Genomic DNA, 27,927 nt, shown 5'->3' with positions numbered 1-27,927 from the left:
AAAAACATTACAATATTAAAAAGAAAACAAACAAACAAACAAACATATAAACACCTAACTGTTTGAAGCCCGATTTAATTTTCATTGTTAAGCAACTTCCTCGAATCCCCCCTGACTGAGTTTCCATAAATCTCATTGTAGCAGTTTTCCAATATCCACTTTCCAATAAAACATAGAAGCCCTTCTCACTTGTGCCTTGCTACAGACTCCTGTTGGGGGGGGGGGGAGGAGAGAATGGCATGGTGGTGGGAGAAGCAGCCCCTTTTATTCATCCAGACTAGGCAGAGCCAGCCTCTTTGTTTCTTGCCATCTGTCACTTCCAGTGACATCCAGTAGCCCGGCTGGGAGATGAGGAGGGCTCCAGCCTGACACCAAGAAAACATTAACCATTTGGAGCTCGGCTGCCTTGCAATTGATAGGGGTCCAAGTTCCTTTGGTGACTCATCTGGTCCACAAACAACCTGACCTAGAGCATCCACCCAACAGTGGGTGGGAGAACGCTCAAATGTTGCAGATTCATTGACGGATGGGACCACAAACAGGTTGCAGAATCACAGAGTTGGAAGGGACCTCAAAGGGCATCTAGTCCAATCCCCTGCAATTCAGGAATATCAACTAAAGGTCACATGGACTAAGGGTGGAACCATTGATGAGAAACACCATAGACCCGTAAGGACCCTCAAGGCGGTGCTGGACTACAACTCCCATCATCTGTGACCATTGGCCATGCTGGTTATTGGGGCTGCTGCACTCAGGTCCAGCTTGCAAGCTTTCCCTAGGCATCTGGATGGCCTCTGCAAGAAAAGGATGTGGGGTCAGATGGGCTTTGGCCTGATCCAACAGCACATCATCTTCTTATGTTATATTCTTACACTATTGGGACTTGAGTTCAGCAACATTTGGAGAGCATCCATGTCACAGACAGCAGATTTTTTAAAAGAGTTAAGTAGAATAAGATTCAATCAGGAACTTTAAGAGAATACCTTTACTTTATTAGGAAAAACTAAGTTTCACTATAGTGTGTGGGGGCTTTTGATTTATACAAAGCTCTTTGTCTTACTGGCTGCTAAGAGAGAGAGAGAAAATGTGGGAAACCTAGTGGCAAGTCTCATTCTAAGACTGAGAATGGAAAAAATAATTGCAGACAAATTAAGCTGAACTCTGCCTTGCGAAGAAAATCACAAGCTGCAGAGCGGTGTCCTGAGAAACAGTGGAGGTTCTCTCTTTGGAAATACTTTTTTTAAAAATCCAGTTGGTATCAAACCTCAGTTCTTGATCCGAATGCCCACCAGAATGTTCTTCAGGTCCAAATGGCTCTGCTGTTCATTCCTCAAGGCCACTCCTTGGAATGACGCCAGCCACAAGCTAGACTTGCACCTGGGGATTCTCCTTAAGGAATTCCCCAGATCCAATAAAACCTCACTACTTCAAAAGCTGCCTAGAACAAGGCTCGCATGACGGCAGTGACAGACTGCTACAGAACAATAGGAAGGAGATTCACACATTGCCAGAGCCCCAGAGTGATCGGAATGATAGCTGGAACATTCCTTACAGGACTGAGAGACTCTGTACCATACATGGCAAATTTCCCAGCATGCCTGTGGGCTCTCTCGGTTTGAAGGCTGACTACTCTTCTGCTTGTAAAGGTTAGCAAAGTGCACAGTGGTGACGTCTGGATAAACTTTTCTACTTACATCCCAAAAGGCAGTTAAGGAGGGAGTTGGGTAGGGGGAATACCAGAGTTTGTTAAGCCAGACACCTGCTGGAAGATTGAGGACAGATAAAAGAAGGGATTTTTTTCATGCAGCACAGAGCCAAACTATGGAACTCGCTCCCACAGGAGGGAGCCACCAACTTGGATGGCTTTAAAGGAGGATTAGATAAAACCATGGAGGAGGAGAGGGCTATTGATGGCTACTAGCCAAGATGGCTCTGCTCTGCGTCAAAATCTGAGGTAGCAATGCTTCCAAATAGCAGTTGCTGGAAACCTCAAGAGGGTGGAGAGGTCTTGTGTTCAAATTCTGCTTGGGAGTTTCCCACTAGGGCATCTGGTTGGCAGCTGTGAGAACAGGATGCTGGACTAGATGGACCACTGGCCTGATCCAGCAAGCTCTCCTTATGTTCTTTGGCTCACTGTTACATTAGATGTGAGTGACATGGGAAATCCATCCCTTGCAGGTTTTAAAACTGTTATTAGCAGTTGGAAAAGGCCTGATTCAGATCAGGACTGCGATGCTGGGGGAAATCTAGCACCAGATGGGTCCTGAAGAGTCAAGATTATGACAATCAATGAATTTCAAGATGTTTTTTGCTCATGCATCCTTGCTCACTATGGGGGCAAGGATGCTGGGCTGCATCATCCTTTGGTCTGATTCAGTAGGGCTCTTCTCTTTCTAGAATCAATGAATAATTGAAACAGAGAACTGTAGAGTTGGGAGTAACCCCAAGGTCATCTAGTTCAACTCCCTGCAAGGCAGGAATGACAGCTAAAGAATCCATGGCAAGTGGCCATCCAACCTCTGCTTAAAAGCCTCCAAGGGAGGAGAGTCCATAACCTTCTGGGGAAGTCCATTCCATGGTTGAACAGCTCTTACTATGAGAAAGTTCTTCCTAATTTTTAGTTGGAATCTTCTTTCTTGTCATTTGACTCCACTGATTCAGATCCTGCTTACTGAAGCAGCAGAAAACAAGCTTGCTCCATTTTCCATATGGCAGCCTTTGAGATATTTAAGATGGCTACACCACAGAATCATAGAATTGTAGAGTTGTAAGGGATGACTAGGGTTATCTAGTCCAACCCCCTGCAATACAGGAATGTGCAGGTGGCCCATAAGGGGATTAAACCCACAGCTTTGGCATTATCAGCACAACACTCTAAACAACTGACCTAACCCAGTTCTCAGCGTCCTAAATGCCATTATGTTATTCATGGATTGATGGTCTGCTGCTAGATTATGTACGGCAATGGATTTGTAATTGCTGCTTTTTTTCTAACATAAAATAAAATCTCCAGTCTGTAACTAGATCCCTTCCTGATCCCAGATAATGCCCACTCTGAGCAACAGCAGTGACTTCAGTCCACCAACCTTCATGCTGATGGGATTCCCTGGGCTGGAGATGTATCACCACTGGATCTCCGTCCCATTCTGCACTATCTACCTCATGGCCCTTTTAGGCAACAGCACCATCCTCTTTGTCATCAAGACCAACCCAAGCCTTCACCAGCCCATGTATGTTCTCCTTTCCATGCTGGCCATCACCGACTTGGGCTTGTCCATCTCCACCTTACCGACGGTGCTGGGGCTCTTCTGGTTCAATGTGAGCGAGATTGACTTTAACGCCTGTGCCACACAACTCTTCTTTATTCACACCTTCTCTTTCATGGAGTCCTCAGTGCTGTTGGCCATGGCCTTTGACCGCTACATTGCTATCTGCAACCCACTGAGATACAGCAGCATCTTGACAAATTCAGCGTTGGTCAAGATTGGCCTGGCCATTGCCGCAAGGAGTTCAGGCATTGTGCTGCCAACACCATGGCTACTCAGGACGTACAAGTACCCCAGGGGCACCCTGCTGCTCTCCCACTCCTTTTGCTTACACCAGGATGTGCTGAAGCTCTCTTGCTCTGACTCAAGAGTAAGCAGTGTCTATGGTTTGTGTGTTGTCCTTTGCACTTTGGTGATAGACTCTCTGCTCATCCTGTTGTCGTATATGAAGATCATTAAGACCATCACAGTCATTGCCTCCAGGGAGGAGCGGCTCAAGGCTTTCGACACATGTGTCTCCCACATCTGTGTTGTCTTGATCTTCTTCATTCCCGTGATTGGGGTGTCAATGATACACCGATTTGGGAGGCACATTTCCCCCGTTGCTCATATCCTCATGGCCAATGTCTACCTCCTCATCCCACCAGTCCTCAATCCCATTGTGTACAGCGTGAAAACTCAGCCCATTCAGAAGGGCATCCTGATGGCATTTGGTAAGAAAAGGACCATCCACTAGGAATGGCTTTGGATACTCCAGGTTTCCACTGAGAATTCTTCAGCTATGTTGCTTTATGGTTCATTTACTTGTTCATTGTTTTGGTTCTGAATTTCTACCCCACTTTCTGGCTCCTGTCCCTACAGTGCTATACAGCCCAAAATACAAACAACAGTTTAAAAATACATGCACTGAATGTTCTGGGAAGGAAATAGAAATGTTTTACTTTGCTGCTGGATTAGATATTAAAAGCTTTGTAAATTCTGAAGCATGGAAAAATCCTGCTTTGGGAGGTGCTCGTGTGGAAGGGGAATGAATTTTGGGGGGAAATTAAAGGTTACACTACGTGCTTTCTCATCAAGTTTTTTTTTACTGCTTTAACAACATAAAATACATAGTTCATAATTTAGTATATAAAATTGTACTTATTTATGAAATTGACAGAGCAATCCTGCCCAACTTACTCTGTAAGTTGTAAGTGCCTTTGAGGATTTTTCTACAATCAGGCAGTGTATAAATGTTATGAAAGAAATACATTTCCATATGAAAATAATGAGGCATTCCATTGGTTTTCAAAAGTCACAATAGTAGATTAAAAGTGAAATTTGAGGGAAAGCCTCACTGATTTGCTGTTGTTGTAAAGAATTTAATGGGATTTACTTCTGAGTAGACATGGCTAGGATTGCAGTTATAGTGCACATCAACTGCCTTTGGCAATAAATTGAAACAAGAAAAGGCACCTGTATACATCAATGAATATGTAAATATCTATTGCAAAACATTTTTGAATGCATTTATAAAAAATATTTACATACTGCTATTCATAAAAAATATCAGATCAGTTTACAATAATTCTACATAAAACCATACAATAATAACCATATAAAAATATTAAAATCAGAAATCAGTATTCTTAATTGCCTTCACAAGTCTGATGGAACAGAAATGTTTTCAGCAGACTTTGGAAGTTAAAATATAATCACTATTAGCAGAGTATTGCACAATACTGGTTGATGACACCAAAAGCTCAGTTTCTCATGGTCAACTGACCCTTGCCAACTCAGGGATCAACCAACAGCTCTCCTGCAGATGATGGCGGAAGGGATGCAGCCCAGTGGAACAGCATCTGCCTTGCCTGAGGAAGGTCCCAGGTTCAAGCCCCAGATACGACTGAGAGAGGCTCCTGCCTCAAACTCTGGACAGTCACAGCCAGTCAATGTAGACAAGACAATGGTAGGTGGATCAGTGGTCTGAGTCAGCATAAGGCAGTTCCCTATGCTATGCTTTGCTATGCCTATGAACTCAGTGACTTAGCTGGGATACAAGTGTTCAGGTGATCACTAAGGCGCACTGGACTTAAGTGGTTCAGTGCTTTGACGAGGACCTTGAACCTGGCTCAGTAGCAGACAGGGGCAGTCAATGCAGTTGTTTTAACAATGGTGCCAGATATTCACAACCACGTCCCCATCCGCAGTCTGGTTGCTGCATTCCACACCAGCTGGAGTTCCAAAACAACATACTCATCAACTGCCCTAGAAAAACCAGGACATTTTGGGCGCCTTGTTCTCGCACAATTTCAGGTTGAGATCTTGCCCCCCCCCCCAAAAAAAAGCATTTTTGGGGGCCCGCGATTTTGCATAGTCCCCCAAAATGCATGTTTTTGGACACTGTGCCCCCCAAGCACTTTTTCCAGGTCCATGATCTCACATGGGTCACATGACTCACACGGGAAGTCAGACCCATAAGATGATGGATTTGGGCCACATTGTGTTGGAGGATATGAAACAAACCCAGTAGCAGCTTCATACACAGTATGTTGCCTTGAGTTTGCCAACTCATAGACTGTCTAGGTACAGCCTTAGTTGGCACATTAGACAAAGCTGGTAAAAGATACTCTTGGTCACAGAGGACACTTGGGCCTCTAGTGACAAAGTTGTGCCCAGGAGTACACACTTGCTCCTTCAGAGGGAGTGTACCCCCACCCAAAACAGATGGGTTAAATTGCCTGTCACATGAACATGGCAACTACCCACACAATGAGCTGCCATCTTCCCAGGATTCAAGTACAGTTTATTGGCCCTCATCCAGTCTACCGCTGCATTCAGACGACAGTTCAGAGCTTTCACAGTCACTTCTGGTTCAGATGTAGTGGAGAAGTAGGGCTGTGCGTCATCAATGTTCTGGTGGCACTTTGCTCCAAAACTCCTAATGACGGCTTCCAACAGTTTCATATAGGTATTAAATAGCACTGAGGAGAGAACAGTACTCTGTGGAACCCCATAGCACAAATGCCAGGAGGCTAAGGAACACTCACCCAGTCCTACACTCTGGACATAACCTTGGGGGCAGATGATCCTATCTGATCCTCTGGCCTTGCAGGAGAGAATGGTTGCTGCAAGTCCAAACCACACCTTGAAGAGGTGTGACCATGACATTCCACTCCTCTTATTTTCAGACCACCACTACCCCAGGAAGACCAAAGACTTAAACAAGGCTATGCCCTGCTCTGTGCATTGGACTGATGACCATAGGAGACAGGCCCATGGTCACCATGCAGGCCATGAACTTCCAAAACAGACCTGAGGCATCCTCAGCATGGATTTTAAAGCCACCCAAAACCACAGTTCTGGGTTTATCCAACACCACCCCCAAGATAACCTTGGCCTGCTTGAGGCTTTACTTAACTTTTTACAAGTAACTTGTGCATGTTTTTAAGGAAAAATGTTCATCCTAGAGAACTAAGGTGAAGAGCTTTCACAGAGAGAGTTTCTGCCACAATGGAGGTCAAATGGAAGAATGGAAGCACATCCACTTGATCGTCATTTTCAAGAGATTCCTCTGACATGCCCAACTGGGAGTCGGTCACCTTAAATCCAATGGGACTTACTGCTGAGTGGCTAGCTATAGGATTCCACTGCAAAATAAATAAAAAATGTTCAGACTACGTGGCACAAATATTTTAAACATACTGGTAGCTACAATGGCAACAACTCAGCTGATCCCCAGCCACTTGTCCACAGATGGAGGTATTGCAAAATTTACCTGGCTCCCAGGAATTTGTCCCAGGCTTCACAGTGAATGAGCTTTGCTACTTAGCAGCTCCCAGGGGCAGCTTCTGCTGAATGCAAGCGCTTCCCAGGAGAGGTGCAAAGGGACATATAAAGAAGGCTCTTCTGTTGTGATAGTGTTGCAGGCATGAGCCCATGTCCCTAGGCTAGGGGATGGTTGTCTTCTTATGACAGAGCTTCAGAAAGCTGGAAGAAGGCACCCAAAGCCCACCTGAACCAACCTGCTTTGAATCCTCTAACTGAAGGTCATTTCGGTGAGCTGTGTTTCGTTTATACTGTGTCGTGATAGATAAGTAAATGGAAGGCGGTTAGACAGGGAGAGAGGAAGAGAGAGAGAGAAAAGACCTGCTTAAACCCCTAACAAGTTCACAGAATCATACAACTGTAGAGTTAAAAGGGGCCTAAAGGGCCTCTGCAATGAGGTTGTAGCAGGCTTTGCCAACCTGATGCCCTCCAGATGTTTCAGACTACAACTTCAAAAAACTGTGATTGAGGTTGATAGAAGTTGTGGTCCAAAATTTTGGCAGCACAGAAATTGTCAAAAGCTGGTTTGTGAATTTTTTTTAGAAGGGAAGGCTTAGATGTTATGCAGAGATGCTTCATCCTATATAAAGGAATGAAATGCTAAGGTTTGCAGTTGGCAGCCTTCTTGATAAAGCGTAGTGAAACACAAATAGGGAGAGGCCTTGGGTGGTTGGGCGGAGAATGAAGGTGCCATTACCTCAACCTTATCCATCCTTAAATGCTACTCACAAAGAGGCAGCATGACAGAAACAGAATCATAGAAACATAGAATCATAGAGTTGGAAGAGACCACAAGGGCCATCGAGTCCAACCCCCTGCCAAGCAGGAAACACCATCAGAGCACTCCTCACAGAGCTATCCTCTGAAATTCACATTTCTCTGAATTTTGTGATGCAGTTCTCTAACAAAGAAATCTGTACAGAAAATGTATATATTGGGAGTAATGTGCAAGAAAATGCACGTATTAGTGAAAATGACATGCACACACGCACAAAATTAGGGGGAATTGCTTTCAAAAATGTGTGTGCTAGAACTGCATACAAAAATGTGTGTACTGTATTAGGAAGAGTTTGCACTACAATGCTGACCGATTTACACAACGATATTTTTTTCCAGGGGTCTGGTCTGCTGGGCAGTTGCCCTGCAACACCCGAAAAGGCTTGGGTACAGTCTGCCATGGCAGCTATGGCACATGTAGACAATGCCTTGTGGCTCCTTGCCACCATCATTGAGGTGCCCAAGTGGCCAAATTCCTGATGACCAGTAACACTGATGCAACTGCTGTACAGCTTTTGTAGGAAGATGTAGACCCTGCCCACCTTCTGCGCATGAACACTGCCTGTTTTTCCCAAAAGGGACCCATCAGTAGATCATTGGGGTTTTAGCTGTTGATATTAGTGGCAGTCACAGCATACCCAAAACAGGCAACCATCTGCTCTCAAGCAAAGTTGTATAGGGGGCCATATGTCACTTCCATTTAGAATGGTGACATATTCATATGTCAGTCTTCCTTTATAAATGCCAGCAGCAAAGTCTTTGCTAAATTTCCCATTGAGCTGACTGACTACCACAGATTAATCAATGTAACTGTCACCAGCCTTGAATCATAGAAAGTAAAGTTGGAAGGGACCTCAAGGTTATACACTCCAGCCCCATCCAATGCAAGAATCTCAACTGAAGCATCCATGGCTATCCAACCTCTGCTTAAAAACCTCCAAGGAAGGAGAATCCACCTTGTGAGGGAGTGTGAGGGAGTCTGTCCCACTATCCAACAGCTCTTACTGTCAGAAGGTTCTTCCTGATGTTTAGTCGGAACGTCCTTTCTTGTAACTTGAATCCAGAGGTTCAGGTCCCCTGATCATCTTGGTTGCCATCATCTACACAGGCTTCCCTGCAATGCTCAATGTCCACGTGACAATGGAAAAGCAATTTTTGATTCCCACTTAGCCTGGAAGGGGGGGGAAATGCACACCACTCAAGAAAATAACTTTTTGAAAACCGCTTTGAGGTTGTTGTTTTCCCCTGCAATCAAGTGATGTGTAAACTTTATGAAAGAAATAACTGTGTTTCTTTTAACAGAGAACAGCAAAGAATACGGGAGAAAGTTCTTGGAAGGCTGTCATGTCCTCCAACCACTCAGCCTTCAGTCCTCCTGTGTTCCTCCTGACAGGCTTCCCAGGGCTAGAAAAACACCATGCCTGGATCTCCATCCCCATCTTCTCCATGTACCTAGTGGCCATTGCAGGCAACAGTACCATCCTCCTCCTCATCAAGACGGACCAAGCCCTCCATGAGCCCATGTACTATTTCCTCTCCATGCTGGCCATGACAGACCTGGGCTTGTCCATTACTACTCTGCCCACCATGTTGAGCGTTCTGTGGTTCAGCCACCGTGTGATCAGCTTCAACGCCTGCCTGGCCCAGATGTACTTCATCCACACCTTGTCTATTGCCAGTGTGGTGTAGTGGTTAAGAGCGGTAGTCTCCTAATCTGGGGAACCGGGTTCGCGTCTCCGCTCCTCCACATGCAGCTGCTGGGTGACCTTGGGCCAGTCACACTTCTCTGAAGTCTCTCAGCCCCACTCACCTCACAGAGTGTTTGTTGTGGGGGAGGAAGGGAAAGGAGAATGTTAGCCGCTTTGAGACTCCTGAAGGGGAGTGAAAGGCGGGATATCAAATCCAAACTCTTCTTCTTCTTCTGAGTCAGGAATTCTGTTGGCCATGGTCTTTGATCGCTTGGTGGCCATTCGGAACCCCTTGAGGTACACAACTATCTTGACCAACAAAACTATAATCAAGATTGGGGTGGGGGTTGCCTTTCGGGCTGCCTTCCTCGTCCTCCCTGGATCCCTCCTGCTGAGAAGGCTGCAGTATGGAAAAGTAAGTGTGCTTTCCTATTCATTTTGCTTGCACCAGGATGTTCTGAAAGAGGTGCATTCAGACAAGAGAACCAACAGCATCTTTGGTTTGCTGGTCATGCTCTTTTCCACTGGTGTGGATTCCCTGTTGCTCGTCCTGTCCTACTTCATGATTCTCAGAACTGTGTTGGGAGTTGCTTCCAAGGAGGAGCGTTTCTTTTTTTTTTTTTTTAAAGCAATTTATTGGGTTTTACAATAAAAGTAAACATAATAAACAATATAACATTTGTCTTAACATAGTTTCACATTTTCTTTGGACTTCCTCACATCTCCCGCTCCCACTTTCATCGTTGTAACATTTTGTCAGCAATTTATCATCTTATTTAAATTCTTATATCCCTTCTATATTTCATAATCTTATAATTCTCGAAAGGAGCTAAATTTTCACAATCTTACTTATTTTCTTAAAAACTTCTAAATTTAGTGGTGCTCAGTTATTTTAATCTAGCATCTTATTTAGCATTCACTCAAATTACAATGCTTTTGTAAATAGTTCTTAAATTTCTTCCAATCCTCCTCAATCCTCTCTTCTCCCAGGTCACGAATTCTGCCGGTCATTTCAGCCAGTTCCATGTAGTCTATCAGTTGTATCTGCCATTCTTCCAGTGTGGGTAGATCTTGAGTTTTCCAGTGTTTTGCGAGAAGTATCCTTGCTGCTGTTGTTGCATACATAAAAAATGTCTGGTCCTTCTTTGCCACCCCTTGGCCGACAATACCCAAAAGGAAAGCCTCTGGTTTCTTAGTGAAGGTATATTTAAATACCTTTTTCAATTCATTATAAATCATTTCCCAGAACGCCTTCACTTTAGGGCAAGTCCACCAGAGGTGGAAGAACGTTCCCTCACACTCTTTACATTTCCAACACTTATTATCAGACAGGTGGTAAATTTTGGCAAGTTTGACTGGGGTCATATACCATCTATAAATCATTTTCATTACATTTTCTTTCAGAGCGTTACATGCAGTAAATTTCAATCCATTACTCCACAACCTCTCCCAGTCCTCAAACATGATATTATGCCCAATGTCCTGTGCCCACCTTATCATAGCCGATTTAACCGTTTCATCTTGTGTATTCCATTTCAACAGCAAGTTATACATCCTTGAAAGTACCTTAATCTTTGGTTCTAACAATTCTGTTTCTAATTTCGATTTCTCCACCTGGAACCCTAGTTTCTTATCATTTTTAAAAACTTCTTTAATCTGAGCGTAATGTAACCAATCTCGCACTTTGTCTTTCATTTTCTCCAAACTCTGCAATTTCCAATTGTCTCCATCCTTTTCTAGTATTTCCCAATATTTTGGCCATTTAGCCTCCATATTGGGTCTTTTTCGGGCCTTGGCTTCCAGAGGTGAAAGCCACCTTGGTGTTTTATTTTCCAGCAAGTCTTTATATTTTGTCCAGACATTAAACAATGATTTTCTGACAATATGGTTCTTAAAGGCCTTATTTGCTTTAACCTTGTCATACCATAAATATGCATGCCATCCAAAGGCATTGTTAAACCCTTCCAAATCTAACACATCAGTGTCTTCAAGAAGTAGCCAGTCTTTTAGCCAGCAGAACGCTGCGGCTTCATAATACAACTTTAAGTCTGGCAGGGCAAAGCCCCCTCTTTGTTTTGCATCGGTTAATATCTTAAACTTAATTCTGGGCTTTTTGCCCTGCCAGACAAACTTAGAAATGTCTCTCTGCCACTTCTGAAAGCACTCCGTTTTGTCCAAAACCTGAAGTGTTTGGAATAAAAACAACATCCTTGGCAATACATTCATCTTGATAGCAGCAATTCGGCCTAACAAAGAAAGTTTCAATTTTGACCAACTATCTAAGTCTCTCTTAATTTCTGTCCAGCATTTTTCATAATTGTCCTTAAATAGACTTAGATTTTTTACTGTTATGTTTACCCCTAGGTATTTTACTTTTTTAACCACATTAAGTTCCGTCTCATTCTGAAACCGTTCTGACTCTGTATCAGTCAAATTTTCCCCCAAAACCTTAGTTTTCTGTTTATTTAGTTTAAATCCAGCCACCCGACCAAAGTCATTAATCAGTTGTAATACTCTTTTCGTACTGGGCTCTGGCTTCTGCAAGGTCAAAACCAGGTCATCTGCAAAAGCTTTTAATTTATATTGTTTCTGACCGACCTGAATTCCTTCCACCAACCGATCCCCTCTAATCATGTTCAATAGCACTTCCAGAACCGAAATGAATAACAAAGGGGAAATAGGGCAACCTTGTCGTGTCCCTTTTTCAATTTTGAACTCTTCTGTAACCACATTATTAACTATCAATTTAGCTTTCTGTTCTGAATATATCGCCTCAATCCCATTCTCAAAACCCCGTCCCACTCCCATCTCTTTTAAATTTCCCATCATAAATTTCCAGGAGATATTGTCAAAGGCCTTCTCCGCGTCTATAAAAATTAAAACTGCTTTTGTATTTATATCTGTTTGCAAAAGTTCCAAAATGTCAATAATGTTCCTTGTATTAGCAAACAGATGTCTACCTGGGAGAAAGCCGGCCTGGTCCTTATGAATTACTTCATTTAAAACTTTTTTAAATCTATTTGCCAAAATGTCTGCAAATATTTTGTAATCCACATTTAAAAGAGAGATGGGATGGTAGTTCTTAAGTTGTGTCTTTTCAGCTTCCGACTTTGGTATTAATGTGATGAACGCTTCCTTCCACGACTCCGGTGCCCTCTTCCCCTCCATAATTTCATTGCTGACCTCCATCAAAGGTTGTATCAAATAGTCTTTTAATGTCTTATAGTACTTGGAGGTCAGCCCATCTGGTCCTGGAGATTTGCCGAGTTGCATGTTCTGGATGGCTTGTTCGATCTCCTGTCGTGTTATTTTAGAATTCAGGATTGTCCTATTTTCTTGTGACAATTTAGATAGTCCGTTTTTTGCCAAAAATTGTTTAATCTCAACATCGTCTTGCGGCCCTTGGGTGTATAATTTTTTGAAATATCTCTGGAAACACTTTCTGATATCCACTGGATTCTGAATGTTTTTTCCATCAACCTCTAAGTTTGTAACAGTATTTAATCTTTGTCTTCTCTTCAACTGCCAAGCTAGCAGTTTTCCACATTTATTCGCCGACTCAAACGTTTTTTGATTCATTAATTTAACCTTCCATTCAATTTCCTGATTTATCAATTTAGAATATTGTGTTTGATAAAGTTTAATTTCTCTCAGAGTTGGCTGTGACTTCGGATTCACTCTTAATTTCTTCTCTAATTCTTTTATTTTATCCAAGATCTTATCTTTTTTCTCATTTTGTGTTCTTTTCTTTACTGCATTCTGTTGTATCAAGAATCCCCTCATTACAGCTTTGCTTGCGTCCCAGATTATTCTTTTTTCCACCATATTATTCATATTTATCTCAAAGTAGTCCTTCAAAACTTTTTGGGCCTTCTTGGTAATTTCCTGATCTCTAAACAAATTGTCATTCATCTTCCATCTAAAAGATCCAGTTGGTAATAGTGTCATATCCATCTTTACTGCATTATGGTCGGAACAGGTCTTTGGGCAGATTTCCACTTTTCTGACCTTAGGTGCCAGGCCTCTAGAAATCCATATTTGGTCGATTCTTGTCCAGGTCAGTTGGGCTTCAGAAAAGAATGTTCCCTCTCTTCCTAGTGGGTTCTTTGTCCTCCAAATGTCAATCAAATCCATATTGTCAGTCATTTCAAAAAAAGTTTTAGGTAGTCTGCCGTCTTTTGTAACATTTTGACTTTGTGACTTGTCCATGTTAGTTGATACGACCCCATTCATATCTCCCATCATTATGATGTTGTTGTAATCCAGATAGTCCAGCATTGTCTCCTGCAGCTTCTTGTAAAATTCCGATTTCCCTTCATTAGGTGCATAGATTCCTAATATCAACAGTTTCTCTCCTTGATATTGTATCTCAATAGCCAAAATTCTTCCATGTTCATCTTTAAATAGGAATTTAGGTGACAGGCTCTCTTTTGCATATATCACCACGCCTCTCTTCTTAACTTTGGCCGACGATACAAATTCCTGGCCCAATCTTTTATTTATTAACACTTTTCTGTGGAGCCTCGTCACATGTGTTTCTTGTAAACAGATAATGTCCAATTGTTCTTTTTTTAATATATGAAATATTTTCTTCCTTTTTTCCGGAATGTTACAACCATTAATATTCCAACTCAGCAGTTGCAGAGACATCCTGGATCAATCTGGTTATTTCTCCAGGGGTGGTATCTTCTCTGAATCTTCAGGTTCCCCAGGTGCTGGTGTTGATACTGGCGTTGCCCCAGGCCCAGAAGGTAGTTCAATTCCTTTTTGAAGATCCTCTCCGTATGTAGCCAAAAATTTGTCTCTCTCTTCCAGTGTTCTTACTTTGACCTTTCTCCCTCTAAAGGTAAAAGATATTCCTTGGGGAAATTCCCACCTGAATGGAATTGCGTTGCTCCTTAGTAGTTTAGCAAGTTCAGAATAGGCGGCTCTAAGATCCAGCAGTTGTCTTGGGATATCTTTATAGATTTCAATTCTTCTATCCAAAACCTCCAGTGACTTTACGTAATGTAGGCCCAAAATCTTATCCCTTTCCTCCTTTGATCTCAATGTTATCAAACAGTCTCTGGGCCTCTCCTTTTTTATGAATCTTCCAAGTCTGAAAGCTGACACAATTTTAAAGTCCTTTTCTTCCAAATTCCAGAACTTGGAGAATTCTTTGGTCAAAAACTCAGTTAGATGTCCTTCTTCTGCCTCTTGTAATGATCTAATCCTCAAATTATTCTCACGATTTCGCAGTTCTATCATAGAAAGATAAATCTGATGTTCCCCAACTTGTTTAGTGAGTGGTCTTACCTCTTGCTCTAAATTTTCCAATTTTTGTCTGGTGTCCTCAGCCAATTTCCGATTTTCTGCTGAGGCCTCCGTTAACTGTCCAATTGCTTGTGTATTCTGTACCACTTGTATGGTTAGTTTATTTAGACATTCTGTATTTTTGTCAATCTTTGCTGATTGCACATCTACTTTCTTGTCCAAAGCTTCCAATTTTTCAAAAATTTTGTCTAGAACAGAAACAGATACTCCTGAGGCCATATCTTCCAACTGTAACTGCTCTGCTTCACCCTCTCCCTCTTTTGCCTGTGACAAGGCAACTTCTTCAACTTCTACTTCTGAGGGCAAAGTAGGTACAGATGATCTACGTGTCTGCGAGGCTGAGGTTAGAGTTGTTAAAGTTGTTTGTCTAACTCTCCCTCTTTTTCTTGTGCCACTCATTCCAACGTTATCTGTCAGTCAAGGTCACACTGAGTTATTCCCATGGGAATGGAAAGGCCCAGAGCAAGCAAACAACAAGGGAATCGAATGTAAAATGTACATGTAAAGTCACTGTTTTAATCCAATCCTCTAGAGGGAGCTTAAAATGTCTTTCAGGGTCTAATTTAATGTCCAAGAACCTTCAAATACAAATGTTTAGCAGAGTTTATAAATGGTCACTTTGTTACAGACAGTGCTTATTTATCTCCAAAAAGAATGTTTCAAATTTAAAAGGTCTCAATACCCTCAGATTGTTGCAAGTTCCAATATACAGTATCCAAATCTGCAGTACTGACAGCTCAATCTCTTAGTGCTCAGGCAGCTCCTGACTCTGGGTTTCACCTTCTAATTTGTAATCCAATAAAAGGAGGAAAGTCAGGTGCAAGTAATAATCCCAAATCTTTAGCTTAAAGTCGTTACTTTAAGATGCAAGTTCAATAGATGCTTAGATCTGTAAAGTTTAGAATCTCTTTCTTTCAGCCTCCACTCCTCCAGCTGATTGCTTTTTTCAAGTTCAATGGCTGCGGAAGACGGACTTCCTGTTTCCATGTCTCTCCGCTTTCAGCCAAATTCAAGCCAATTTAGATTTTTCCTTTAAAGTCTCTAATTTCAAGTGATTCAGTCTTTTACTCACAAATTAGTTGCTTTTCGTCCGAATCCGTAATTTGACAGGAAAAGGGATCAGCGCTCACCGGCAGCAGCAGCGCGGCTTCGCTCCACAGACTGTGAAGCAGCTCTCAGCGCCGCAACCCCCCTCCACGCTCCGGAGCCCCTTACGGGGTTCCTTTAGCGCTTGGAGGGTCGCTCAAGGCGCCCACCGAGCCTCAAGACCCCAGGCTCTTGCTGCCTGGGGTTTTCCGAAATGGGTCTCCGCTTCGCCGTAGCGGACGACCCGTTGTCTGCGGAGCCTCCTCTCCCGTTCAGAAGAGGACCGCCATTGCCGTTCGCGCCGCCCCCGGAAGTGCCAAGGAGGAGCGTTTCAAGGCGCTGAGTACTTGTGTCTCCCACATCTGTGCTGTCCTAAGTTTCTACATCCCCATGCTTGGCCTGACAATGATCCACCGCTATGGGAAGCATGCTCCGCCCATCATTTTCATCCTCATCGCTAATGTCTATCTCTTGGTGCCGCCTCTGATGAACCCTATTGTGTACAGTGTGAAAACCAAGCAGATCCGCACACGGATAATCTTGAAACTCCGGAAGAAGGAAAAGGCATTAAAAGCCTCAAAGTGACAGGTTTCCCAATGCTACATATTTATTTATTTTATTTATTCATTCTGATTGTTTTATGGCCAAAGACCTAGGTAAAAAGAAAAGTTTTCACCTGGCACCTAAAGACATGTAATGATGGTGAGCCTCTCTGGCAAGGGAGTTCCACAAACAAGGAGCCCTCAGGTTGTCACCCTCTGAACCTCTCAGGGAGTGGAGACACAGAGAAGGGCCTTGGAAGACAAGCACAGCATCTGAGTCAGCTTGTATGGGGAGAGATGGTCCTTAAGGTACTGAGGTCCTGAGCCATGTAAGACATTTTAGCTGAGCTCTAGCACTCAGAATTGGGCCCAGAACTACTTAGTAGCCAGTGCAGCTGAGCCAGAATTGTCTTGCCCTGGTGAACAACCTGACCATCAAAATTTGCACTAGCTGAAGTTTCTGGACCATCTTTAGAGGCAGCCTTGTGTATAACAATTTACAGTAATCTAACCTAGAGATTACCAGGGCATAGGCCACAGAAGTTAGGCTAGCCCTTTTCATACAGGGGCCACCAGTCGAAGATGATAGAAGGCACTCCAAGGTCACCTGGGTCTCAAGTGACAGCAATGGGTTCAGAAGAAACCCCAAGCTATGTTTCTGCTCCTTTACAGGGAGTGTAACCTCATGAAGAGCAGGCAGTATCCCACCTTCCCATCTACAAAACCACCCACTAACAGTGCCTCTGTCTTATCTCATACCCTCCAACACTCCTCAAATGAAAATCGTGGCATTCTATTATTTGAGGAATGTTGGAGGGTATGTAGACTTGTTAAATTTGCACAGCAGAGAAATTTAAGTGTAAGTTTCTCCCCTTTCCCACCCCTGCCTTCTGAGCTCTCCTCCATCACGTGCCAGGCGATAGATGGAATTCAACATTGCCCCTTTCCAATCGTTCTGTCTGTGAGGCATTGCTGTTTGCCAGATGGAAAGATGCCCCTCTCCTCCTTCTATGTGCTGCTCAGGGGGTTCTACTGAGCCCCCTCCCAGGCCTTTTTCAGAGGGTGTGGGGGTGCAGGGGGAAGAGACATGGGAAAGCCACACTTCATAAGCAGAAGTATTCGCACAATGCTTCTGCTGACGGGGTTGGTGAGGTGAATCTACCCCAACAACTCTTTCAAATCTGCTCATTCATGAGTCCATTCCTACCTGTTTCTGCATTTGTTGTCATCCATCTGATTCAAGAGACAATAGAATGTGCCCCTGGGGGGTGAAGTCAAACCACTGTATTAGCAACACCAAAGTGACCTCCTCAGGGTGCAAGCCTGGGCAGTATTTCTGGAGGTCATGGGCTACCCAGACAACATCACCTTTTTGGACCTGCTGATGTGGTCCAAAGGAAAGCAGAGCAAGACATTTGGCACCAGCCTGGGTGTAGGAGTTGCTGGAAGGAGATGTACAAGGAGCCATCTCATGAGCCTTTTTTTTCTCAATGGCTGGGGAGACCAGGGCAGATGGGCAGGGTATAAATAAATAAATAAATTATTATTATTATTATTATTATTATTATTGTTATGCCAAAAATATGCCGCAGGGAAGCAGAGATTTAGGTTCAGAGTTTTCCTTCTGGATGGGTTACCTTCCCAGGTGAATTGAGCACCACTTGCCCTTCACTTTTTATGCATTAATCCACTTTAAAAGTACCAAACACAAAACACCCCTGCATAAAAAATTCCATTTCAATATATTTTTGTAAATCTTCTCACAAAATACACTTCTCCAATCCTTATTCCGAAAACATGAATTTTAAAATACATCTTACTACATCTTTAAACCAAACATGGCCGCAGCAAATTTGGTGGATTGTGAAATCTGAAGGAAACTACGTTCCTGCCCTCAGTGCAAGAGATAGGGATAATTTCAGTTCATATTAAAATTCACAAGACCAACTTTGTCAAGCATCCATAAGCATCACACACAAAATCCTGCAAAAATTACCCAGGAATTCATTTCGGGCTTTGCGGATAATGAACTTTTCAGCCCAAGGGCAGCTTCCAGTGATGTAAGAATCTCCCAAGAAGGGAACACAGGAACACATAAAGGCTCCTTGCACTGCTGGAATTGTGAGCACTTGTTCATGTGCAAAGATGATGCTGAATGTCTCTTTGCTGTAGAATGCAAGACACACAAAATTGCTGGAGCGAGGCACCAAAAGCCCACTTGAACTGACTAGCTTTAAGTCCTCTAATGAGATGTGATTTGGGTGAGTTGCACTTCATTTACTTGACATCTTTATAGGCTCATTTTGACAGGCCATGGGGGTTTGCTGGTGCAGAAGGTTCTACTCAGATGAGAGAGCAGGGTAAGCCCACCACAAAACGCCAGCACCACATGAATTTTACTGTAGCAAACATTACTTCCAGATGCAAGTGTCGAGAGAAGAAATAAGATAAGCCTTGTTGAGCACCTTGTGCCCTGCATTTCCTTCGGTCTGCATAGACACCTCTTTCCCTGCCTTTGGTCTTTCTGAGGACCCCCTAAAACTCAAATGCTGAGACATTGTTGGGGAGCAGAGGTCCCTGGTTTAGTTTCCTTCTGGTGTGTGGGAGGGCACTGAGGACTTGGGCATCTTCAGTAATGGCTTTACTGCAAACAGAACATACTGCAGAGACCAAAAGCTTACTATAGCAGGCAGGGCACAATATATTCCCAGAGATCAATGTGTGTAGCCTCTGCCCTTCAGTGCATATCCCAAGTCCAACTAACTCCAGATTGACACCCTTAGCATTCCCTCACTCTCTTATCTCTTGCAATTCAAACCTCACTGTCTTTAAAACAGCTGCAGTGCATTCAAACCTCTCCTCTCCTGGATAATTCAAGTGGTTCCATATGGAGAGCAGTTGCAGGCATTAAGCATGTCAAAGTTTGTTCTTGGGTTCTAACCAACCTTTCACAGTGATAAATCTGGGGAAACACACCAATATACAGTTCCTGTTTGTCCCATCAGCCAGCCTGCCTCTCTGTTAAAGGGAAGAAAAGAGAATTTATCTGTGCTGTTATCTCAAAGAACAAAGGAATGCAAGGCTTCTCAAAAGGCGAGTCTGCTAGAATTGTAGGAGTAGGCCTGGTGTCTCCTTGGCAGATGCTCCTTTGCCCCATTGCAGCTTCACAACACAAACAGCAAGGAGCGAGGGCCTTGGGGGAAAGCGACCACACAATGCTAGAGGTCGGGAGCTTTTGGAAATCCAAAGGTGAGAATTGTCAAGTGTGTGTCTGAAACTTGAGGAAATCTTTTTTTAATGAACTCAGAGGAATGTTAGGTAGAATCCCAAACAATACTGGTGCAAAAATGAGCCCAAGGTGTGTGGGAGATCGTCAAGAAGGAGCTGCAAAAAGGCACACTCATACCCACAATTCTAATGAGGGGGGGGGGAATTGGTGGTTTTGAATCAAAGAGTATGGGACAGATTATTCAGTTAAAATCAAAATGTAAATCAGCATAAGGAAATCTCTGTTTCACATTCAGGCTCTGATGTCAACTCTTGGAAGAGAGGCTGTGTTGCCATTGGTGGGGAGGATTTGAATGTCTGAATAGCCAGATGACTTCTTTTTCTCTTAAATAGGGAGCAACAAGGGAGAATGGTCTTCGGACAACATCATGTCCACCTCTAACGAAACAGTCAGTGCTGCTGCTTTCCTCCTCACAGGCTTCCCTGGGTTGGAAAAAAAACATATTTGGCTTTCCACCCCCATCTGCTCCACTTCCCTCATAGCCATCGCAGGAAACTGCACCATCCTCTTCATCATCAGGACGGAACAAATCCTCCACAAGCCCATGTACTATTTCCTCTCCATGCTGGCCCTCTCTGACCTGGGTTTATCAATCGCCACTTTGCCCACCATGCTGAGAGTCCTGTGGTTCAACCACCGCATTATCCATTTCAACATATGCCTGATTCAGATGTACTTCATCCATACTTTCTCCATCGTTGAGTCAGATATTCTGTTGGCCATGGCCTTTGACCGTCTGGTGGCCATCCGGAACCCTCTGAGATATACATCTATCTTGACCAACAGAAACATCACCAAGATAGGGGTGGGGGTTGCCCTTCGGGTTGCCCTTCTTCTCTTTCCAACTGCCATTCTTCTGAAGAGGCAGAGGTATGGAAAAGTCAATGTGCTTTCTTATTTGTTCTGCTTGCACCAAGATATTATGAATGTTGTGTGTTCCGACAGGAAAATTAGCAGCATCTATGGCTTGATGGTGGTGATCTCCTCCATGGCTCTTGACTCTGTGTTGCTGGTTTTTTCCTATATCGTGATCCTCAAAACTGTGTTGAGCATTGCCTCCAAGCAAGAGCGCCTTCGGGCCTTGAATACTTGCATCTCTTACATCTGTGCTGTCCTCACTTTCTATATCCCAATGATTGGCCTCTCTATGATCCACCGCTATGGGAAAAATGCCCCACCCATTGTCCACATCCTCATGGCCAATGTGTACCTTCTGGTGCCACCATTGATGAATCCCACTGTGTACAGTGTGAAAACCAAACAAATCCAAACAAGGATAATCAGACAGTTTTGGAAGAGTTAACAGAAAACTCTTAGCAGGAGCAACCAGAGCAAGCAAGTTACAGGAGGGATTATCTTTTTTCTTTGGTGATCACTTGTAGCCGAATAAGATTGTCTTCCATGAAAATGGTCTTAACCGGGAGTCCGCAAGCGACTGTGGAGGCCAATTCTGGATCCACATGTCTTTCCACAGTGGGGACATAGGTTTCCAGGTGGGAGTTGATCACAGTGAGGGTTCGCCAAACGTGCCTTCCTCTTAGCTCATTTCTCCTTTTTACCCTGAGTTCATACTTCTTCAAAGTCCATGACACCTTTTGTAAATGCTGGAGAGCTCCAATTGGAGTGATATGTATCCCTTTCAAGTCAGGGGTGCAGGACATCAGTCCCTTCCTCCAACTGTACAATTGCAAATTTTGCATTGAAAAGAACAGTGCATTGTTGTAACACCTTGAAGTTTAACTACCGTAATTTTTGCACCATAACACTCACTTTTTTCCTCCTAGAAAGTAAGGTGAAATGTCTGTGCGTGTTATGGAGAGAATGCCTACGGATGGCGGGGGGATCTGCTGCAGTCGTGAGCAGAGGATTCATGGTTCCCCTTCCTTCCCTCCTCCGTGGCTCGCTTTGAAACAGCAAAGCGGGAGAAGAGCCGCTGAGTGGGGAGGAGAGAGGGACAGAGAGCCTGCTTGCTTTAAAGCACGGATCCACATGGATCCTCAGGATTTTTGCACTGGGTCACCCCAAATTCACCATCAGATCACATAGCATGTCCATGGCTACAGCTTGCACCAAAAAAATCACGCACCCACTGTTGCCTGGGGCCGCAGTGGTGCAAAAACATGGTTACAAAGCATGGATCCACATGGATCCTCAGGATTTTTGCATTGGGCTACCCCAAACTCACCGTCAGATCACATGTCTGTGGCCACAGAATGAACCACAAAAATCATACATCCACTGTTTCGTTCAGAATATTTTTTTTCTTGTTTTCCTCCTCTAAAAACTATGTGCGTGTTATGGTCGGGTGCGTGTTATAGAGCGAAAAATACGGTAATTTACGGTGGCTAAGTGGAACACAGTCCAAACAGCTATTTTTAAAATGCGGTCACCTAGGTGAGTACATAGCTCTAAACTGCATACAGGGAGTAAGGGGGCAATTTGTGGGTTTGTTTTTCCCAAATTGAGGGCACAAATGCAAGAAATTCAGTCTGTCATCATGCTATGTAGCTTACAACTAAATGCAAAAAATAATCAAATAAATACAAGAGCCAACCAACCTGCCAGAGATCCACTTCTGACTAGAGAAATACATATAAAGAGGGACAATGCTGTTCTTTACAGAGTTATCCACTCCATTGGTTTGTTTAGATAAAATTCAAATTTTCTCATTAATTCTAAGTCTGCATCTGAATTTTCCCTACCCTGTTCAGGAGTTGACCAGGGCAACAAACAGGTATTTGCATAATCATTTATTCCTCTTTGCACAATGGGTTATTTCCAGAATTTGGAACCACACAATCATTACTAGTGGTAGCACCACAGGGGGAAAAAACCACTAGAGAAATATTGGGAAAGTTCCTTTGGTGAACTCTGAGGATGGGCTCAAGGTTGTTTGGTTCAACTTGTACTTCTTGCCTAGAATGTACTTCTTGCTTAGAATGCTGAGTCTCCATCAGAATGTGATGTCTTTAAGTTTACTGATATCCAGTGATCAATCCCCACTTCTTTTCTAGGCCACAAGATAGTGGAACATGGGGGGGGGGGGGACAAGGAGTAGAAACCCATACACACCCAGAACTAGTGATATGCGTACACATTACTTTAAACTTTAGGACTCAAGGGACCTGTCTTCCTGCATTTCCCACCAGTTTCTTTTTAAAAAACATGTGCACGTTAGGAAATTAGGAAAGTATTCCAGAGATTCTATAGAGATCTCTATAGGAAAGATAAAGAAGATAATAAGAGAATAGAAAATTACATCCAAGACCATAAACTACATCAAATCTCAGAAGAAGAAAAAAGAATGCTTAATCAGGAAATAACAGAAGAAGAGATCATGAAGGCAATAAAAAGAATGAAAATAGGGAAGGCCCCAGGACCGGATGGCATCTCAGCAAAATATTATAAAATACTATCACAACATCTAACACCGGTATTAAGTGAGGTAATGAATAAAGTCTTAAGAGAAGGAAGGATGCCAAACACTTGGAAAGAAGCTTATATTACATTATTACACTTTGAAGTGTCATGCAGCAGGGAATAGCATTATAATCAAGAGAAAAACGGCCAAGTGTTCAGTACAGTGTCCCCTCTCCCCTGCAATTTGCTTTGTAAAAAAAAGAAACAAACTGCAGTGCTTCACAAGTGAAAGTGGCTTTAGTGTGGATTCAGTCCTTCTGCTTCAGAGTCTTGGCTCTGGGCTCTTGGGTCATCCCTTTTAAGGGAGTGAGAAGGAAGGGGAAGAGTTCGTCTCTACTCTCATTTGTTCTTCCGTTTAAGATTGCAGCCTCCAAGGCTACTTTCCCAAATAAATAAATAAATAAAGGAGAGTCCTCAGGTATGTGGCATCCAATTCAGTTCCAATATTACCCTGACTTTCTTACTTCCATCACAATCCATGAGGCTGAATAAATCTAGGTTTGTTGACCGTAGGTCTCCTAAATCAGGAAAACAATTGCCTTTCAGAAGGGGCTCCTCTAAGCATGAACATGGGACTGCAGCATGGCTTGCACATTCATTTCGTCAGAATGGTGCAACCCAAGGGCAGCTGATGCAAGCACTTCCCACAGGGGAACATGGGAACACATAAAGGCTCCCTTGCACTGCTGGCATCACAGACATGTGTCCATGAGTAGAGGCAAGGCTGGGTGCCTCTTGCTGTAGCATCGGAGATGCAGGAAAAGTCCACCAGAATTGACTTGCTTCAAGTCCTCTAACAAGAGGCGGTTTGGTGAGTTGCATTTCCTTGACATCATTATAGACTCACCTTAACAAGGCTTAGGGGTTGTCAGTGCAGTAGGTTCAACTTAGGTGAGAACAGAGCAGAGAAACCCCATCATCAACGGTCTTGAAAGACCTACACTGGCTCCCAATACGTTTCCGAGCACAATTCAAAGTGTTGGTGCTGACCTTTAAAGCCCTAAACGGCCTCGGTCCAGTATACCTGAAGGAGTGTCTCCACCTCCATTGTTCTGCCTGGACACTGAGGTCCAGCGCCAAGGGCCTTCTGGCGGTTCCCTCGCTGCGAGAAGCCAAGTTACAGGGAACCAGGCAGAGGGCCTTCTCGGTAGTGGCACCCATCCTGTGGAACGCCCTCCCACCAGATGTCAAAGAGAAAAATAACTACCAAACTTTTAGAAGACATCTAAAGGCAGCCCTGTTTAGGGAAGCTTTTAATGTTTAATAGGTTATTGTATTGTAGTGTTTTGTTGGAAGCTGCCCAGAGTGGCTGGGGGGACCCAGCCAGATGGGTGGGGTATAAATAATAAATTATTATTATTATTATTACTATTATTATTATTATTATTATTATCACATGACTTTGACTGTGGCAGACTTGAAGAAGAAGAAGGAAGATGAGCTGGCATGCAACTTCAGATCTGTCCAGTGCTATTTTTCTAGAAAAAGAGGTGCCAGAACTCACCACGAACACCTCCCTTGTTCTCTTATAATGCCAATGGCACCCACCAGTGTGCTGCCAGAACTGAGGGCACTGTGGACTTGGGGCATCTTCAGTATTTGCTTTACTACAAATATACGAACAGAACATACCACACAGAAACCAAAAGCTTACTGTAGCAGACAGTGCACATCACATTCCCAGAAATCAATGTGTGTAGCCTCCACTGCTCAGTGCCATACATATCCTAAGTCCAGTTCACTCAAGTTAGACACTCCTAGCACACTCTCACTCTCTCTTCTCTCTGGCAGCTCAAAACTCCCTCTCTCTCTAACACCCCACCCTGCAGAGCACCCCCCTGACAGCCCTCCTCCCCAGGATAATTCTAGTTGTCCCGCTGGAAGGCATCCTCAGGCATTAAGTATTTTAACATTGTTTCTCAGGCTTTGACCAGCCCTTCACTGAGATAAATCTGGGCAAACGTGAACATACAGTGTTTCCAACCTCTCTCTTAAAGGGAAGAAAAGAGAAAATATTTGTGGTGCTACCTCAAAGAACAAATGAACACAAGGAATTTTGAACGGAAAGTCTGCTGGAATTATAGAAGAAGTAGGGCTGGTATTTCCTCAGGGGCTGTTTCCTTGCCACTTAGCAACATCACACGCAAAACAGCAGGGTGGAAAAGTGACAATGTAATGCTGGAATTCAGGATCTTACATGAATCCAAAGGTGAGCCTAATCAAGTGTGAACCCTGAAGAAACCTGATGTTAATGAACTCGGAGAAGTACTAGGCAGGATTTCATGACTCCCTTTTGATAGAATGGGAACCTGAGCTGATTCAACAGAGACAAAGACAGAATTCTCCATTTGGGGAGTATCAATGCACACATATCAGAAGTGTGGGATGTGCTGAAAGCCATCAGCCAGGCTCCCAAGGAGCTGGTCCTTGACACAGACCAAGCTACTCAAAACTTCTACTGAGAAAACCAGAATATATGAGGTCAGTTAATGCAGTTGAAGGCTGACATGACTGCCATGCAAGCAGCACCTCATGCTGCCCCTGCCATGCGCCACTAGTGCAGACCCGAGTCTTGTTCCCTGCCAAGTTCTGAAGAAACTGCCAAGAGTTTGAGCTAGGTGTGAGAGTACAGATGTCCGACTTTCCAAATGATTAGGCCAAAGTTGCATTTGCAATCAGTTTGTTTGTGGGGGAAGCCAGCCACTGGGTGGCCCCTTTCTAGTTGCCCGGCATGCTTACCAGATGAATTGTGGTACTTTTACAACAGACAAGACCGAGATGTATCAAAGGTCTACTGGGATAAATTAATTATCGAATATGATATTGCTCTTGGGTGCTTTGGAACAGATGGTTTTGAACTGAAGAATGTGGGGTAGATTTTGTAGTCAAAATCAAATTGTAAAATACTATTATCTTTATTTTGTGTTCAGGCTGCGATGGCTACTGTAGGAGGGAAAGGATCAGTTGCAGCTGGTGGAAAGGAATGGGATGTCTGAATAATCAGGCTTTTTTTTTCTAATTCAGGGAGCAGCAAAGGGCACAGAAGAACAGTCTTTGACAAGATCATGTTCTCCATCAACGAGACAGTCAGTACTCCTGCTTTCCTCCTCACGGGCTTTCCTGGGCTAGAGAAACACTACACCTGGATTTCCATCCCCATCTGCTCCATGTACCTCACAGCCATCGCGGGAAACTGCACCATCCTCTTCATCATCAAGATGGACCAAACCCTCCATGAGCCCATGTACTATTTCCTCTCCATGCTGGCCATGACAGACCTGGGACTATCCTGTGTCACTCTGCCCACCATGCTGAGAGTCCTGTGGTTCAACCACCGCACAATTGGTTTCAACACCTGCCTGGTCCAGATGTACTTCATCCATACTTTCTCTATTCTTGAGTCAGGCATTCTAATCTCCATGGCCTTTGATCGTCTGGTGGCCATCCGGAACCCTCTGAGATATACATCTATCTTGACCAACAGAAACATCATCAAGATAGGAGTTGGGGTTGCCCTTCGGGCTGCCCTTCTTGTGTTCCCAGCCTCCTTCCTCCTGAAGAGGCTACGGTATGGAAAAGAGAATGTGCTCTCTTATTCATTCTGCTTGCACCAGGATATTCTGAAGGTGGTACGTTCCGACAGGAAAATTAGCAGCATCTATGGCTTGATGGTGGTGATCTCCTCCATGGCTCTTGACTCTGTGTTGCTGGTTTTTTCCTATATCATGATCCTCAAAACCGTGTTGAGCATTGCCTCCAAGCAGGAGCGCCTTCGGGCCTTGAATACTTGCATCTCTCACATCTGTGCTGTCCTCACTTTCTATATCCCAATGATTGGCCTCTCTATGATCCACCGCTATGGGAAAAATGCCCCACCCATTGTCCACATCCTCATGGCCAATGTGTACCTTCTGGTGCCACCATTGATGAATCCCACTGTGTACAGTGTGAAAACCAAACAGATTCGAACAAGGATAGTTAAACTGTTTCAGAAGGGCAAAAGTTAACTGAAGTATCTTAGAAAAAACATTCAACACATTTATGTGTAGGAGGCTGTGTTGTTCCCAAGTCTGGATTTTGAAACTCATGCCCTTAATTTGCCCCGGTGAAGTTAGAGACTTGTAACCTGATTATGACTAGAGGGTGAAATCAGTTTTAAGAATGTATATGAAATTAATCAACAAAAGAACCCATTAAATTTATTGCAGTCTATGAAATATGTGGGGACGCAAGGGACGCTGTGATCTAAACCACAGAGCCTAGGGCTTGCCAATCAGAAGGTCGGCAGTTCAAATGCCCGCAACAGGGTGATCTCCAGTTGTTTGGTCCCAGCTCCTACCCATCTAGCAGTTTGAAAACATGTCAAAGTGCAAGTAGATAAATAGGTACCACTCTGGCGGGAAGGTAAACGGCGTTTCCGGGCGCTGCTCTGGTTCGCCAGAAGCGGCTTCGTCATGCTGGCCACATACCTGGAAGCTGTATGCCGGCTCCCTCGGCCATTAAAGCGAGATGAGCGCCGCAACCCCAGAATCGTCCACGACTGGACCTAATGGTCAGGGGTACCTTTACCTTTATGAAATATGTATGCATAATCCACAAAGCGTATCAAAGGGAAATGAAAGTCACATTACGCATAAATACATCTCAGGGAAAGCAAAAGGTAAGGAACACAGACGTAGAAGTCAGTAATGCATGCTTTGAGATTTTTTTCTTTAAAATATAAAGTGGTATAGAAATTA

At 43.7% G+C, this 27,927-nt stretch overlaps 5 protein-coding genes across 11 annotated transcripts in view; 4 read left to right on the top strand and 1 right to left on the bottom strand.

The window, feature by feature from the left end:
* LOC308475059 (uncharacterized protein) overlaps positions 1 to 27,927 on the top strand; it is a 343,827-nt gene that overhangs the window by 203,326 nt on the left and 112,574 nt on the right. The window lies entirely within an intron of this gene.
* Positions 1 to 27,927, bottom strand: part of LOC308475087 (uncharacterized protein) — a 171,835-nt gene that overhangs the window by 106,138 nt on the left and 37,770 nt on the right. The gene's annotated exons all lie outside the window — the stretch shown is intronic.
* On the top strand, positions 97 to 27,540 carry LOC308476323 (uncharacterized protein). The gene is made up of 3 exons (XM_081003862.1): positions 97 to 4,001; positions 19,642 to 19,728; positions 26,193 to 27,540. The coding sequence occupies exons 1-3, from the start codon at positions 3,046 to 3,048 to the stop codon at positions 27,193 to 27,195; spliced, it is 2,046 nt and encodes a 681-aa protein (XP_080859988.1). The 5' UTR covers positions 97 to 3,045; the 3' UTR covers positions 27,196 to 27,540.
* On the top strand, positions 7,929 to 16,606 carry LOC308475395 (olfactory receptor 51A4-like). Its single transcript, XM_081002524.1, has 3 exons — positions 7,929 to 9,530; positions 9,777 to 10,124; positions 16,214 to 16,606. The coding sequence occupies exons 1-3, from the start codon at positions 9,195 to 9,197 to the stop codon at positions 16,520 to 16,522; spliced, it is 993 nt and encodes a 330-aa protein (XP_080858650.1). The 5' UTR covers positions 7,929 to 9,194; the 3' UTR covers positions 16,523 to 16,606.
* Positions 16,626 to 21,505, top strand: LOC308475304 (olfactory receptor 51L1-like). 2 transcript variants are annotated; one of them, XM_081002374.1, is made up of 2 exons: positions 16,626 to 19,356; positions 20,260 to 21,505. In XM_081002374.1, the coding sequence occupies exon 2, from the start codon at positions 20,313 to 20,315 to the stop codon at positions 21,069 to 21,071; it is 759 nt and encodes a 252-aa protein (XP_080858500.1). In that variant the 5' UTR covers positions 16,626 to 19,356; positions 20,260 to 20,312; the 3' UTR covers positions 21,072 to 21,505. The 2 variants fall into 2 exon arrangements, with proteins under 2 accessions (XP_080858500.1, XP_080858499.1); XM_081002373.1 differs by having other exon boundaries at positions 16,626 to 21,505.

Source organism: Podarcis pityusensis, assembly GCF_964106645.2.
Source record: "Podarcis pityusensis genome assembly, chromosome: 4".
Taxonomy (NCBI): Eukaryota; Metazoa; Chordata; class Lepidosauria; order Squamata; family Lacertidae; genus Podarcis; species Podarcis pityusensis.
The sequence above is the reverse complement of the archived record's forward strand: the minus strand, read 5'-3'. Positions and strand labels throughout refer to the sequence as shown.